This window comes from Myotis daubentonii, chromosome 7 (assembly GCF_963259705.1).
Source record: "Myotis daubentonii chromosome 7, mMyoDau2.1, whole genome shotgun sequence".
Classification (NCBI taxonomy): Eukaryota; Metazoa; Chordata; class Mammalia; order Chiroptera; family Vespertilionidae; genus Myotis; species Myotis daubentonii.
In genome coordinates this window covers 51,742,462-51,759,527 of record NC_081846.1, presented here as the reverse complement: position 1 = coordinate 51,759,527, position 17,066 = coordinate 51,742,462, and the positions used below count along the sequence as shown (strand labels likewise).

The following is a 17,066-nucleotide window of genomic DNA, read 5'->3' as shown; positions in this document are numbered from 1 at the left end:
AACAGCTTAACATACTTGAGAAGACAATCCCATTAAATATTTTCATAAAATGTTCATTAAGAATGTCATGAAATAGACTTTATTTATCCTTTAATTAAATACAAAAAAATAAACACTTTGAATTTAATATTTTGCTTCAAACTAACTTCATTAACTAATAACTTAGGTAATAGTTGATTAAATTGCTATATTCTCTCATCAAAACAAGTTTTTGTATCAGCTTTGTAGGTATATTAAATGTATCAAAGAATTATTGTTTAATTTGAAATTACCTTTTTAAAAACACCGTTTAAAGATGGGATCTTTATCAATACATGTGACTTATTCTTTCCTCTGTTTCCACAACAGCACTGATCTTGCACACAATGAGAATATAGTATATATATATATATATATATATATATATATATATATATATATATATATTTAGTATAGATTGAAACCCAAATCTACTTCTGTTATTCATATTTCTTTATATGTTTCAGCAGTTTAGCCTCCTATATAAAAAATTACTAGTAATTTTAATGGGTGAAGCCTGTTAAAAAATAATGATGTGACTGCTTAGATATCCAATACACTAGTAGAAGAAGAAACAAAATGTAACTGATGCTTTCTAAAGAACATATGTAAGGTATGACTTATGTAACAACATACACTGCAGTGCTAATTAAATAGCCTTCTAAACTTCAAGAAGTGATGACTCATTTAATGAACGAATAAAGGATTAATAATTACTGCCCATTCCACTGTCTCAAAATTAGTAAGCATTGTGTCAGCTCTCCTTTGAGAGGATGAAATGGTTTCTGGGAATGTGGGAGATGGGGGAGATCTTTAGGGCCCTTGCTGAAGTGGAGCACACGTTTTGATTTGTTCAACTCACTCAGATGCTTCTCTGAACCCCATTACCACCTCCTTGCCTGGAAAACAGGTTAAAGGTTGAAAGAGACGTTTCTTTGTGCTTCTTCATACCAACACTTAAAAGGGGAAGCGTTTCCTCTAATTGCTTAAGGATAATGTAATATCAGGGTAAATAATCACTGATATAGTATCAAGCGGGGAAATGTCACTCTGCAGAGATGTTAAGGACCAAAGTAAAAAAGAAATAAGAACAATATTAGTTTCTATAACCAATGGGAACGTAATATGTTCATATATCATCTACTTTGGTCTAATATGTAGTTCTGATCCTGGGTAATTAACTGTGGTAATTTAAAGAGAAGACCTCGGTTCCACAAAGCATATGATTATAGAAAGCGGCCTGCCTCATGGCCTGCTTCTTACCCTCCATTGTGTTGGTCAGGATGCTGGCTATGCTCATGGCTCTCTGCCTTCCAGAGGAATCCTCTAGCATTTCCATTGAAATCTGGTAAGAACTTAGCCTCCTCTTCCTGACTTCTGTTTCAGTGGTGGTGCCCTGCAAACCAAATACTGATGGCTCAAACCACCCTTTTCAATGACTAATACAACACCACATAGTATTTTTTTGGAAAACCGTGCTACATGCAATTTTTCCAAGTCACAATTTTCAAGTAATAAAATATTAAATTTGTTCTTAAGTTATAAACAGTTTTTTTAAAAAATTACCTTAGGTGATAGCCTTTACCAAGAATTCACCAGTTAGAATGCAATTGTATAGGGCAATTATATTGCAGAACCTGCTGGATTTTTCAGGGAAATTTTCATAAGCATGCTAATGTCAAATATTGTTTCATCTTGTTCACATTCAAATTGTTTTTCTGCTTATTTCAATAACTTATAATCAGATCAATCTTCCCTCCCAATAAATAATAGGATTAGGATTAGATAGTCCCAAGGGTAAGTTATTTTACTTGAGGCTATATTGACAATATTGACATATATGGGCCAATTTTTTCATGCACAAACACAGATGTACAATGAAATGTGTGTGCTTTCCTGAGATTTTCTTAATTATTTCTATATGCCATTTTATAAGAAATAATATTTTAGAGCCATTTTAATAGATACAAAAATATTTGAGTCACTGTGATATTGACAGTTGTGTAAAAGCTGCCCATTACCTATATTGCTCACTATAATATTTAATTTTAAATATATGAAATTTCCAGAATATGAAAAATTCTGGGTGATCATATATCTATAATAATGATTTGGTTGTTAAAGTGCTCATTATTTTGTGTTGGCAGGTCTTCTGAATTTGCAGATATTATTTCATCCCAGATTCTAAAAACTGGGCTCTTTTAACTTCAAGCATTTGAAAGCTATGGTCCCATACAATTCAATTGATTCTAAAAAGTTTGTTGTTTTGCATTCAGTGAATAATACATAATATTTCTGGACTGCTTCCAAAATGACAGTCCTTAAAAGTAATGTATTATTTCATTACTAGGCCTTGACTATTTCAAATTGGTATATAATGTCAGTAGAAGCTAACTTATTATCTATTATCACCTCTGGCAGTTGTCCAGTAGGTGAGGTTAAAGCTGATGGTCCACCCACCAAGGAAACCACACCATTGCAATCCACAGTGCTGTGCATCTTCCCATTTGCTGGAAGCCCTGGCACCATCCTGGATGACATACTGGCCTGACTAACGTTACTGTTGCGTCGCTCTCCATGTCTGTGGGGCACAAACAGTGAGTCTCTCCTGCTCTCGCTGTCTTCAAATGTACTGTGCTCATCATCAGCAAAGTCATTTTCAGAACCGACATCCTTGGCCCGACCTCTGAAGCTGAAAATACTTGTTTTGCTGTTGCGTCGTGGGGAAAACAGGGAGCCACGGATACTTAGCAGAGACTGAGGAGAGAGCAAGGAAGAAAGGAATGGGGGTGCGGGGGGGGGCACACACACAATTATTTAATAAAAGTCCCAATATTGCAGAATCTATTTCCTTTTGGGTGAAGAATAGTCTTGCTCTTAAACACAGATCATCAAATTTATAGAGAACACACATGTTTTGATATTTTTATTATAGATCACAATGCAAATTTAAGTATAAAGTGTTCATTTCTTTACTGAGAATCTTGATTTGCAAGTTATTAAGTCCACGACCATTTCATTTAATCTTCATCTAGTACTGTGAGGTGTATTTTTTAATCACAATGTTATAGGGCTGGAACTTCATGTTGAAGAGGACAAGTGGGTTTTTTGTCTGTTTTGGTGGGAGTGATAGTTAAACAAGTAGTAGGTTGCTTTCTCTGCCAAATACTATGATCTGAAAGGACCTACAACTTGGAAAATAAGTTATGGCTCAAGTGAGACTGTTGGCTCAGATTTCAAATATTTGTAGAAAATATTTTACTTCTGGTTATAATGGTTTAAAAAACAAAACTATTTTCTCTTCATTCATTTCTTTTGGATTCTGACAGGAAAATATTCTTTTTCCAGACCTGTTTGTCTCTATCCCCCTGGGAATGAAAGTCATCAAGTTAATCTATGATGCTGTATGCCAAATTTGCTAGCAGTTTCCCAAATGGCTAATCATGATTCACGCTATTTGGGAGAATATATATCAGAGTAATGACAACAGAGAGTATTTCTAAACTGCTTTATAAATCATTTTCTTATTTAACATTTAACACTAAGTGCTTTAAAAAGCAAGATATATATACTTGACTTTGCTAAAGAGGGTGATATAAAACACAGCTTATCCTTCTGATCTCACTTTAATTTTATTAAAAGGAACTGGATGATCCAAAACCATTTTGAACATTACAGATGTTCGCAAATAAATCAAGTTAATAGTTCCTGGTACAGGAAAATGAGGATTTAGTATGAAGTCTCTTCTTTCACTTTTTGGATAGATTTTAAACTCGCAGCACCGAATACTTCTACGTTTATTCTAGCCTTGATGGTAGTTTTCAAAGACATCTTTATTCAGTCTGCAGAACCTTTGTTTACTCCCTTTCTCACTGACTGTGGCACTCCCTGTTGCTCCCTCTCCCCCCACTCTCCAGTTCATCTCTCATGACCTCTCCTATCTCTCTGCATAGCCAGGGTAATAATGTATTTGCACATACAGACACATGTGCATACATAGTCATATGTCAGCATAAATCTGCCCGGATCTTCCCTTTCTTTCCCCAAGCTTCAGTGTAAAATCAAATAAAATTTTAGTGGGGAAAAACATTGGAAAGGCAAACTCCATCAAATATATTTTGGTCCCTCTGCCTAATTAGGTAATGCTGATTTTCTTAGGCCTCATTCATAGCTTTATTTTTATGACTTTTCCCAGACGGCAAAGCACTAGGATAATCTTTGTTGCCCTTTATAGCGGGGATGCTCTGAGAAGATACTATGCATTTAAAAAGATGCCATTGGCCCGGCCGGCATAGATCAGTGATTGAGCATCGATTATTGAACCAAGAGGTCACGGTTCAATTCCTGGTCAGGGCACATGTCCGGGTTGCGAGCTCAGTCCCAAGTGTGAGAGTGCAGGAGGCATCCCATCAATGGTTCTCTCTCATCAGTGGTGTTTCTATTTCTCTCTCCCTCTCCCTTCCTCTCTGAATAAATAAAAATATATTAAAATAAGATAAATAAAATAAAAAGGTGCCGTTGCTTTGGATTTGGCTAGGATCGCCACAGGAAATACCAACTGCCTATTTGTCCAACCTGCGGCTGTGCCTGCATGACACACGTTTGTGCAGCAGGTTTGTCACTCACTATGGACAGCACTTAGGCAGGTTTCCACTCTTCAAACTGATCAAGAAATTAGGCATTAAGGAGAAAGTAATTCAGCCCCTCATTATAAAGAATGTTAATGTTTTAAATCTCCTCGGATTCAATTTAAATGATCAGTACCTTGGTGATGTCCAGACTGGTTTTTGAAACTTTAGTGTGGATTTTTAGGTCCTTGCCTTCTGGAATTTGGATTCAGTGAGAGAGGGTCGGACTCTGGAATCTGAATATTCACCAGGTGGTTCTGTGCAGGTGGTCCTCACTCTACACTCTTACATTAATCCCTAGGACGGGTCAGTGTAATCATCTTAATATACTCATGTTCAGAGGCTATCTTGGGAAACTGAAATTCTGTATGCAAAGGTTGGGAGTATGTGGAACATTCATAATGTATCCTGTACATGCCTTTAATTTGCATGTTTTCATGTCAGGGTGTTTTCAAAGGCGGTCCAGATCTTTGAGTTTATTTGAAACTTCTATTCACTCTTCAGAAAGTATAATAATGGGTGTGAGCACAGCTTTCAAGGCAATGGAGACTGAAAAAGGCGATGACAAAAATAGTATTCAGAGAAAAGGAACCAAAAATAACACACTAAAAGATGCAGCAGAGTGCAGGGAATGCCCACAGCTGCGCCAGGCCTTTCTCCAGGGAAAACAAGCTTTTGTGCTCTAGGAGCGAAAGATCCTCTTTCTTTGCCTCAGGCATGCCCAAACGTCCATCCCAGGGTTTTATGTTACCTTGGCCCAGAAGGTAAATCTGAACTCTTTTTCTTAATTTTCGACAACAGAAGGGAGAATAGAAGAAGCCAGGTCTGTAAAACACAATGCAGGGCTGGACTCAAGTGGTTTTGTAAAAGTCAAGGTGGGAGACGGTGCAGGGAGTTTAACTCTGGCTGTCAGCTAATTTCCCTCTGCTAGGCCCCTCCATGGCTCCTCAGCTGCCTGTTGGGCATCCCAGGCACACTACCGCACAGGGGACCGACTTACACTTTCTGGAAGAGCTGACTTACATTTGCTCTTCCGTGAGGTAGCTTCTTCGCTTGGCATCTCTAAATGTTTGCTAAGTGTCTCTTTTACAGTGAGGTTTTCCAGACCAACCCTATTTAAAATGTTTATCTCCAGTTAGTGATCCTGATTCCCCTTTTCAACTTTATTTATTCCTATAGCACTTATCACCTTCTAAGACAGTCTATAACTTATTATTGTCTGTCTCCTCCTTGAATATAAAGTTCCCTGAGGTCAGTGAATTGTATTGCTTTTGTTCAGTGAGATATTTTCAGTATCTAGAAGTGTTTCTGCCACACAGTAGGTTATTAATAAATATTTGTTGATTGGACAAATGAACTAATCCACAAGTTTTTTTTTTTGAGCACCATGATGAAACAATGGTGGACAAATGCTGATTTTCAAAAACACGTAGATATGTTCATGTAAATGTTGCTACTATGCATATACATTTATGAGTAATTGAAACTACGCAAATTTCTAGTTTCTCATTTAGAATTCATTTTACCTATTTTTAACTTAATAAGATCTTTACTATTTGTCACATAGGTATTCCATATTGTTTAATTACACACAACTGTTTAAGGTAGACATTATCACCCCATTTTACAAAGTAAAAGTGACTCGACCATGGTCACAGAACTAATTTGGAGTTGAAATATGAACACAGGCTTTGTAACATCAATCATTAAGCTGTGGTGTCAAATACTACTAATCCTAACAACTTCTACTAATCTTAATAATGCTAAACTATATCAGAGATGATAGTTTAAGCCAAAAAAGAATCTGGTTCTATAGAGGTTCAAGTTAAACTCAAAAGTGTTATACTGATGTACTATCATACTTTATATTTTTATTATGCCAGATAGCTGTTGGATCTCTTGATATCAGCATTATCTGTAGGAAACAGTGTTCATCTTATAACTTTTTGTGTGTACATAACTATTTTGTCCGAATATGAAAAGTCAAGCTATAAATTATTAACAGAGTTAATTTTTATTCACATTAAATGTAAATTATAAATTAAATACCCATTGATAACTTGTATATGCCTTTTGCTCCCAACCAAGAACTAAACAATGAATTTTGTACTTATTCCACTTTTTAAAGAAGTTTTATAAGAAGTTTGTTCTTTATAAGAAGGACATATAGCCCTCGGTTGATATATATATATATTTTGCTCTAACTTAATTTTAATTATGTAGAGTGTTCCTCAAAATATTACCTTTAGGGTATAATTATGACCCAGATTAATATTATTAGAAGAGTTAATAATTCATTGTACATGAGCACTTAATGGAACCAGTGTTCAAAGTCATAGGTACTTAATCACCAATTTCATAACTATTTATTCTTTACATTATGTAACAGATAATACTTATTGACAGACAGAAAGTTAAAATGATTTTTCTCTCTGACTTGACATATGCTAAAGAATTGATTAGTTGGCATTAAATCAGAACAAAAATAGACCATCTTTAGTTCTCTTCAAGAGCAATTAGGTCATAATTTCATTCTAATGAATTATAGCATGACACCAGATCAGGATAATGGAGACTCACAGCAGTACAGTTCTCCTATCCTATCTTATAAAGAGGAAATATGCTAATTGACCCTCATGTTATTACAAAAAGAGTGGCACCCACAGCCAATAAAGAGGGAATATGCTAATCGAATGCCCCGCCCTCAAAGATGGCAGAGCCCACAGCCACAAGATGGTGGTGCCCAGTCCCCTTAGCCCCTCCGGGGCCCGGCCTTGCCACACACCTGCCTTCGGAGTCCCCCAGTTCCCTCAGCCCCCCAGCCGCCCAGGGCCGGCCCAAGGCACAGGCAAGCCTTGGATGGCTGCTGCCCAGCTGCCCAGGGCCAGCCCGAGGCACAGGCAAGCCTTGGTTGTCAGCTGCCCAGCCGCCCAGGGCCGCCCAAGGCTCAGGTAATCAGGGCCGGCTGAGGCTTGTGCTGCCAGCAGTGGCAGCAGCAAAGGTGTGATGGGGGCATTGCCTTCCCCTGATCGCCGAGTCACCTCCCACCCCTGAGGACTCCCAGTCTGTGAGAGGGGGCAGGCCGGGCTGAGGGACACCCCCTCCAGTGCATGAATTTTTATGTACTGGGCCTCTAATCAGAAGATAAAGGCCAAGTCCAGAGACATTTTTTTTCAAGATTCAGAACATATGTTGCAATCAGAACCACAGATAATAAAGGCAGAAACCCAGATGTGAAGAAGATAAATTCATCTGAGGTCTCAGAAAGGAAAAGGTAAGAAAAGGATTGCAAAACTATCTCCCTGAAAAGTATGATAGAGAGGTTTTATTCCCCACAGCAACTCCCCTCAAAAAAAAAAAGCAGATGAAGAAACATGGTCTCAAAATAATGCAACATTTAAAGCTGATTACCTTAAGTTAAAAGTTAATCTATATAAAAGGCTAATGTGTGAAGTATCCTTCCCACTGTCTGACCAGTCGCTATGATGCACACTGACCACCAGGCAGCAGATGCTCAACACAGGAGCTTCCATGATACGCACTTGCTATTTATAGAGAAATGGCACCGTGGACCTGGCGCCCACAAAGCAACACTCGGCTTCCCCCAAGTAAGACACAGGCCCTGCCACCACCCCAGAGCGACAACCCACCAAACCGCAGCTGACGCTGCCAAGACCCCATGGCGCAAAATGCGGCCCACAGCCCAGCCCAGCCCAGAAACGGTGGCTGTGGGCACTGGGTAATGACATCACATAGTAATGCCCAGCTTCCTCTCCCTAGTGACTAGCCTCCTTACAGTTTCTTCAGCCCAGGAACATGACTTGCTTCATAGCTAGGTAGCAACATTTCACACTGTAACCGAATGTTTTTCATGCCTCATCTCATTTGATCCTCACAGAAGTCCTGGAGCAGGTAAATAGGAGAGTCGGTAGAATCCTATTTTCTTTTCATTAGCCGGAAAACAGAGATTTAGAAAGTTTAGAAACTTGATCCAATTGAAAAGAAGTAAGAAATGGTGGACCTTGAAAACAACTTCAGGTTTTCTCACTGCACAGAATATAGTCAAACACTGCTACAGTTAAATATTTTACCCTTTGTTCTCCCTGCGTGATCTATAATAATCTGCTTCATGTTGATATTTACTGCTGTGTTGCTGACAATTACCTGAAAGAGAAGTTGGGGTGCTTCACTGGGCTGGAAAAAGTTTAGCTAAATCAGAAAGTAGGGCTAATTAAGCAAGTTTATTCTATATGTATAAAAGGCTACATTGACTCATGCAGGCACAATACATATAAAGCTCTCACTGGTGCCAATCGCACGCATGTGTTTTGATCTATCATTATAGGGAAAGGGCGAATACCAATATTAAAATATTTCTTCTAATTAATTTCCTTTCAATGTGCACGAATTCATGCACTGGGCCACTAGTGGTTTAATAAAAGTCTTGTTTAAAAGTAATTTATAATACAAATATAAATAACTATAGTAAATATTAGTTACCCGCCTTTCATTTAAATCAGATATATAAAACAAAACACAACAATTAACAAGCAACCGCAATGACAAAGTAAATTGGAGCACTTGGTAGAAAGCTAAGCCATACCTGATGAGGGGAGTAGAATTTCTTGTCACTAGTCAGGCGGTTTCCATCCATGGAATAAAGGAAGCTTCTTCTCTTGACACTGTCTTCAGATTCAGATTTGGGAAACCTGTCTCCCTCGCCTTTGTTGTTTCCTTCAAGATGCTCCCTCTGTCTTCTCTTCTTCCTTCTGTTCCTCCACTCCTTAGCATTTTTGGAGCTTAACTTTGAGGCTTCTGAGGAACTTTCCAAGAGCTCTCCCAGGCCACCGATTCCACTAAAATCTCTTGAAGCAGCTGATGCTGCTGCCACTGCCTGTTTAAAACGGAGCGAGGCACTGGTTAGAACATACGACTTTGAAAACAGTTCAGTGGTACAAATGTTGCCACTTAGGGCTATTAACTATATGTGAACATGATGTCTTCTGGTCATTTCGTTGTGCTTTCACGACAAGAGTTCCATTACTAATGACACAGTTTTACATACCATAAAGCAATATGCATTAGGGCAAGAAAAGTCCTGTTTGGCACCTCTCCTGAAAAGATGTGCCAACTCTGTGGAGATGAGCTTCATTTCAGGAGACAGTTATTCTCTTAAAAAATATCTTCTACATTTTAAAAGCAAATGTTTCTTTTCCTGGTTGCTGGTCTGGTTACTATTCCAACTCCATTCATAAGTGTGTTTCTTCTGAAACATGTGATTGTAAACAACTGCGTGGCATTTTTTTTTTCTTTCTGAATCTAGGACAAAATATTTGTGTGTTTGTGTGAACTCAAAGCATTTAAAGTGTTTACTGTTTACCTCTGGATAGAAGTTGTGGGAATGTATTGGCTAGTTTATCCTCTTACTTCATTTGAATTACATTTATTACTATAGTTCACATCTTTAGGGTCATGTTAATCCCAGAGATCAATGATTAATTTACTGCATAGAACTTTTAATTTTAAATTGTTCAATGTTATAAATTATTATAATGAATAATAACACATGCTAACATATCAGTCAATAAGGATTTATGATAATTTTTCAATATTTTTCCATATTTTAGCACTAAGTACATAGTTAAGCATTTCAAATTTCCGTACATGCTAAAGAAACACAGCCAGCTCTAAAATAAAGTATGGCAAACATTTTGTATTTTTATTTATATGAATAGTATTTTTAGACTGGAAGTGATATAAACATGACTAGAGAGGATATGAAACAGCAATATAGTGCATATCAAAGCTGAGTTCTCATTAAGTATATTCCTGTTTTTAAACATCATCAAGGAAGTGGAAATGATTACATTATGAGGATACTGGTTCAACTCTGTACATATGTCATTCCTAAGTATAAATAACTCTAAGTTATCTACCATTTTGTTCTATCTTTTCCACTAGACTGTAAGTTAGACAGGACTTTTCTCATGTTTTGGTGCGCATTGCCTAGTATATCACCTGACATAAAAAAACGGGGGCTCAGTTACTATTTAGTAAATAAAGATGAAAAAAGGCATAATGTTGTCAGTTTTTTTTGGACACTGATGTGGGGCTGGGGGAAGAATAAGGCATACTTAGCTTTGACTTTTCCAGATCTCATAGAAGACTGTCAGAATGTATAACAGAAATGTATTTTAGGAAAGAATGAAGATAAAAGTTATAATGCTTTGACATCATGTTGTGCTTTATGTTTCCTCCTTCCCAGGAAAAAGCAAACTCTCATAAGTAGCTTCCATTCTGAATCTCATCTCAACTTAAAATATACCATATATAGAGAAATACAAATTCTCTAGGACTAACATGATTCCAGTGATGGAATCCCTGGTACTACATATGGTACTAAATACTTGTGTTGAGCTAAGCAACAGATAAAATGTAAGACAGATATTTGTTAATATTGAATACTATATTAATTATAGAAACCCAGGTCTAAAATTTGGTAAAAGACAATGCCTAGCAATCAGATGAAACATTAATTCAGAATTTGGGTATTTGTAGAATTGCATATAGTCAGATAGCCAGACTTTTATTGAATTCTTGGTCATCAGTATTACTTCTAACATTATCAATGATGAAAGATGAGAAATATTATGAGATATTTTAAAATATGAATATGTTAAATATAAATATTTGTAAAATAAATGAAAAAAAGAAGCACGTTTCTGTAGCAAGTTAAATATAGTTGATTATGCCTGATACGCAGAATATACATAATACATACCATTGAAAGAATGGAATATACATGTATTCCTCTTTATCCAAATAAAGTCCTTAATGCACCTTTCCGCTTTGAATAGACAGAAACATGCAACACACAGTGCTAATCATTTATTGTCTCACTTGTTGTTAGAAACAAAGGAAGTGGTGGTAATAGTCCTTTGCCATAATCCTGAAACTCGTGTTCATTTAAATCACTTCCGTAATTTGTTTTGCATAAGACATGATTTCCCTACCTATTCTGGGTAACAGTTGGCAAATAACTCAAAACCAAAACAGATTTCTAAGGCAACAATGGTAACCTCCCGACACAACACATTTTCTGTGTCATTCACCAACTCAAATCTGTCATTTGTTCCACTTCCAGTGATTTGATGATCCCTCAAAGGCAGATGTTTCCTGTCACCTCTCATGTCTGTGTACCTGTTTATACCTAGCTCTGTGACATGGCCAATGTCCTGTTTATTTGAAAATGGCTTGCTGAATTTCTCTTATAGCAAATAATTAATAAGTCCTTAATAATTACAAGAGTATAACGTTTTCTTCTTTTAAAATATCTGTGTGATTCAAAATAGGCTCTGTAACTCAGTATCTGTGTCTTTCAAATATAAAACAACATGACTGCCAGTGATTATACTGCATTTTAAACATAAAATCCAATTTTAAAACCCTACTCAAAACTACAAGACACTGTCCTGGCCAGTGTGCTCAGTTGGCTGAGCGCTGTCCCATGCATCAAGAAGTCGCCGGTTCGATTCCTGGTCAGGGCACATGCCCAGGTTGTGGGCTTGATCCCCATGATCAGCAAGTTCTAAATATATGGTTGAACTGGGTAACCAACTAACCAATTCATTGCTAAATCCCCATCTTTCTCTCTCTCTCTCTCTCCTCTCTCTCTCTCTCTCTCTCTCTCTCTCTCTCTCTCTCTCTCTCACACACACACACACACACACACACACACACACACACACACACACAAAGCCTAAAATAAAGATCTAATATTATATTCTGTGCATCTTCAAAGTAACTAAGTATTATTAAAAACTTCAATTTTGAAACTACAAATTCCAAGGATATACTGTCAAATAAAGTTTCAAATATCTGGAGCCATCTATCTGAAAAAAAAAAAAAAAAAGAATCCCTATATATCAAAAAGTCACTATGTACAAGAGATTTTTTGCACTTCTATTTCTGGCCAAGAAATAGTAACAGGGATCATATTTACTCTCCTTCCTGAAATAATCAATAAAATGGACAGAATGCATGTAATAATGGTTTTGAAGACTGAATGAATGAGCCACTGGGTAGAGTATTCAGAAGGATTTTCACTAAACAGTAGGGAATAATTAACAGTAGGGAATAATTAAACCTAAACTAAGTGCTGCCCTAATTCTACCTAACGAATCTCAAAGTTTTGAAGATGTAAAAGGATCAAGTTGTTTATAAGTAATGTAACTATGACTCCCAAAAAGGATCAATAATTTTTATAGAAATACAAAAATATTGAGCAACAAAAAGGTAAAATGAACAGTGTCTGTAATTCAACTGAAGATTTTCGGCAATGTAAAAAAAAAAAAAAAAACCACACAAAAAACAACAACCAACAAAACAAAACACACACAGGAGTAAATGGCCATTCATGAAGAAAATAATTAATTAAAACCATATACATCATAGATGTTAGAATTACTAGATAAGGACTTTAAACAGTTATTACAACTGTATTATATATGTTCAAAATATTAGAAACAAGGGAGATATAAAAGAGATGCAGATTGAGCTTTCAGAGATGAAAACTGTAATGTCTGAGATGGAAAATACCCTGAATGGGATTAATAGAAGATATGACACTGAAGGGGAAAAGATGATCAAGACATAGCAATAGAAACTATCCAAGCCAAAATAAACAAGATGATTCTAAAGCTCAAATGAAACTACAAAGGACCTAGAATAGTCAAAACAGATTTGAAAAAGATAAAAATAAAGTTGGAGAATTATCCCTATCTGATTGTACGACTTATTAACCAGCTACAGTAATTAAGAGTGTGGTATTGGTGCAAAGACAGACAAATAAATCAATTTAACAGAATAGAATTCAGAAATAGACTCACTCACATATGGAGAACTGATTTTTGACAAAGGTTCAAAGGCAATTAGAGGAGGAAGAATATTTTGTTCAGTAAATAGTACTGGAATAATTAGATATCTATCCTATCTAATAATAGACAAACATGGTAATTAACCGTACCTCTGACACGCTTCCCATTGGCTAATCAGGGCGATATGCAAATTAACTGCCAACCAAGATGGCGGCCGGCAGCCAGGCAGCTGAAGCAAACAGGAGGCTTCCTTGCTCCAGTGAAGGAGGAAGCCAAGGTTCCCCGCCTGCCACTGCTGGCCTCTGAGCTGCACTCTAAGCAACTATGTTGCAATTATAGTGCCTAAACAAACCCCAGAAACCTGCTTTCAGCCGTCACAGCTAGAGCAAGCAGGACCAAAACAATGTTGCAATTATAGAACCCAAACAAACTCTAGATTCCTACTTTTCAGCAGCCGAGGCCTCAAACTGGAGCTGAGCCTCAGAGCTAAAGTTGGCTCTCAGCTCCAGTGACAGACATAGAAGGAAAATAAATCCCAGAATAAAAAAAAAAAAGAAAAAAAGGAGAGGGGAGCTTCAGTAGCCCGCCAGCCTCAAAACGGCCCTCAGCCCCTCATCCAGGCTGGCAAGGCACCCCAGTGGGGACCCCCACCCTGAAGCAACAAGATGGTGGCAAATTTGCATACTGAAGGTGGGCTGCAGCAGGCAAGTAGCGCCTGCAGGCCATCAGCGCACAGCAGTGACTGCGCAAGATCCGCCTCCTGGCCCAGAAGGTGCAGGGTCGCAGGGACAGCCACCATGGCAGGCCAGACTGACATCCTCCTGGCTGCACCATGGGGGTTTGTGGATCTGCAAAGCCAGAGGCCTCTGGTGTGCACATCCCCCCCTGGCATGCGAACATCCCCCAGCACACTGTCACCCTCCCGCGCCTGCAACAGTTGCAAACGAAGGCATGCACAAGTTCCCCCCGCCTCCCCACCACACTTCCATCAACCCAGCATGCCTAACACCCCCACAGGATGTGCACACATCCCCTCTGATGCGCTCACGTCCTTTGGAGAGTGTCTGGGTGTTCTGAGTGCTGAGGGTGGGCGCCTGTGAGATGACAGTGGAAGGGCGGAGTGGTGATGCCCTGTCCCCACGGAGGCCAGTGCAGCTACGAGATCACCTCTAGGGGGTTAAGGCAGGTACTAAGGCAGGAGCAGGTGCATATAGACACACCTGGTGGGCGCGGGCGGCCCTCACTGAGGTGCCTTTGGTCAGTGTTCAAGATCAAGAACCCAGAGGTGGAGAGGAATTCTGTCCTCACAGTGAAACAGTGGGATAGTCGGGGCGACTATAGAGGAGGAATGTGCACTTTGGGTGCCAGCACCCATGAGCAAAGGCTGCCCTGACTGAGCCTTGCTTGCTTGGGGCCTAGCGCACTCCTGCCGGGCAGCGGGTGACAGGACGTGCTTTTCCAAATTAATGAGAAAAAACGTTGATTCTCCCGCTGCCCACGAAGGTGGAAAGTGAAGTGGGGAGACATGTGGGGAGTGAGCGAGGTTCCTTGTCTGGGGGTTCCAAATATGCTGTTGGTTTCTTTCACTGCTGACTAGAGATATACAAGGTGTCCCCCCAAAATGTATACACACTTCAAATACCTACTAATTCCAATGGTTTTAAGCATAAGAAAGAAACAACAATGGAGCTGTTATCTGTTAAAAGTGTGGGCACAAACAGGTAGTTGGACATTCCCTGTGGGGTCTCAGATTGGAGAGGGTGAAGGCCAGACTGAGGGGCCCATTCCCCCCACACACACCCCAGTGCACGAATTTCATGCACTGAGCTACTAGTCCTATCTAATAAAAGAGAACCATGGTAATTAGTGTACAACCGCTACCCTTCCCATTGGCTAATTAGGGTGATATGCAAATTAACTGCCAGGCAAGATGGCGACCGGCAGCCAGGCAGCTGGAAGCGAACATGAAGCTTGCTTGCTTCAGTGACAGAGGACTCCAACATTCCCCGCCTGCCTTGCCGGCCTCTGAGCTTGCAGTTTGAAACATTGTAACAAATATAGAAGCTAAACAAAACCCCAGAAACCCGCTTTAGCTGGCCGGCCGGGATCTCAGAGCTGGAGTTGATACAGTGTCTCAATTATAGAACCCAAACAAACCAGATACCTGCTTTCAGCAGCAGAGGCCTCAGAGCTGGATCCAGAGCTAAAGCTGGCCCAGAATTTAAAAAAAGAAAAGAAAAAAAGGAGCGGTTTGGAGCTTCAGTCACCCACCAGCCTGAAAACAGCCCTCAGCTCCTCACCCAGACTGGCCAGGCACCCCAGTGGGAACCCCCACCCTGATCCAGGACACCCTTCAGTGCAAACCAGCCAGCCCCCACCCATACACCAGGCCTCTGTCCTATATAGTAAAAGGGTAATATGCCTCCCAGCACTAGGATCAGCGGAGCCGCTAGGCCTCCCGGCACCGGGATCAGCATGACAGGGGAAGGCGCCCCAACCCCCTGATCAGCCCTACTCTGTGCCTGATATGGGGGAGCCCCCCAACCCCCTGATTGCCCTGCGGCTCTGTGTGTGACAGGCTGCGGTGACCCAACCCCCTGATCGGCCCTGCTCTGTGTGTGACAGGTTGTGGCACCCCAACCCCCCCCCCCAAACGGGTCCTGCTCTGTGTGTGATGGGGTAGAGCCATAACCTCCCCATCAGCCCTGCCTTGAATGTGACAGGGGGCGGTGCCCCAACTCCCCTATCGGCCCTACTCTGTGAGTGACAGGGGGGGAGCTCCCCAACCCCCTGATCGACCCTGCTCTGTGCGTGACAGGGTATGGAGCCCCAACCCCCCTGATGGGCCCTGCTCTGTGAGTGACAGGGGGGAGCTCCCCAACCCCCTGATTGGCCCTGCTCTGTGCATGACAGGGGGTGGGGCTGCAACCTCCCCATCGACCCTGCCTTGAGTGTGACAGGGGGCAGTGCCCCAACTCCCCAATCAGCCCTACCCTGAGTGTGACTGAGGGTGGCATCGCAACCTCCCGATCTGCCCTGCTCTGTGCATGACAGGGGCGGCGCCCCAACTCCCCAGTCAGCCCTGCTCTGAGCCCGACCAGGGGCTGCACCTAGGGATTGGGCCTGCCCTCTGCCACCCGGGAGCGGGCCTAAGCCAGCAGGTCCTTATCTCCCAAGGGGTTCCAGACTGCGAGAGGGCACAGGCCGGGCTGAGGGACACCCCCCTTCTCCAAATGCACAAATTTTTGTGCACCGGGCCTCTAGTCTATATATAAAACAATATCAACCCATAAAACACATTTTACACACAAAAAAATAACATTGATCTAAATATAAAACTTGTAGAAGAAAAAAATAGGAGAAAATCTTCATAATGCTAGTTTGACAAAAAAAAAAAAAAAATTAGATTCAACACCAAAAGCACAAACAAAAAAGTTTGATAAATTAATTTATAAAAATTAAAAACTTTTATTTAAATAAATACTATTAGGAGAATGAAAAGACAAGTTACAGACTGGGAAAAATATTTGCAAAGCATACATGT

The 17,066-nt window shown here is 40.0% G+C and overlaps 1 protein-coding gene across 1 annotated transcript in view; it reads right to left on the bottom strand.

The window, feature by feature from the left end:
- Positions 1–17,066, bottom strand: part of LOC132238582 (sodium channel protein type 3 subunit alpha) — a 113,337-nt gene that overhangs the window by 46,527 nt on the left and 49,744 nt on the right. Inside the window, exons 12-14 of the mRNA XM_059704241.1 lie at positions 9,250–9,540; positions 2,431–2,775; positions 1,282–1,414 (exon numbers count right to left, since the gene is read on the bottom strand). Coding sequence (XP_059560224.1) covers positions 1,282–1,414; positions 2,431–2,775; positions 9,250–9,540 — 769 coding nt within the window. The remainder of the gene's footprint in view (positions 1–1,281; positions 1,415–2,430; positions 2,776–9,249; positions 9,541–17,066) is intronic.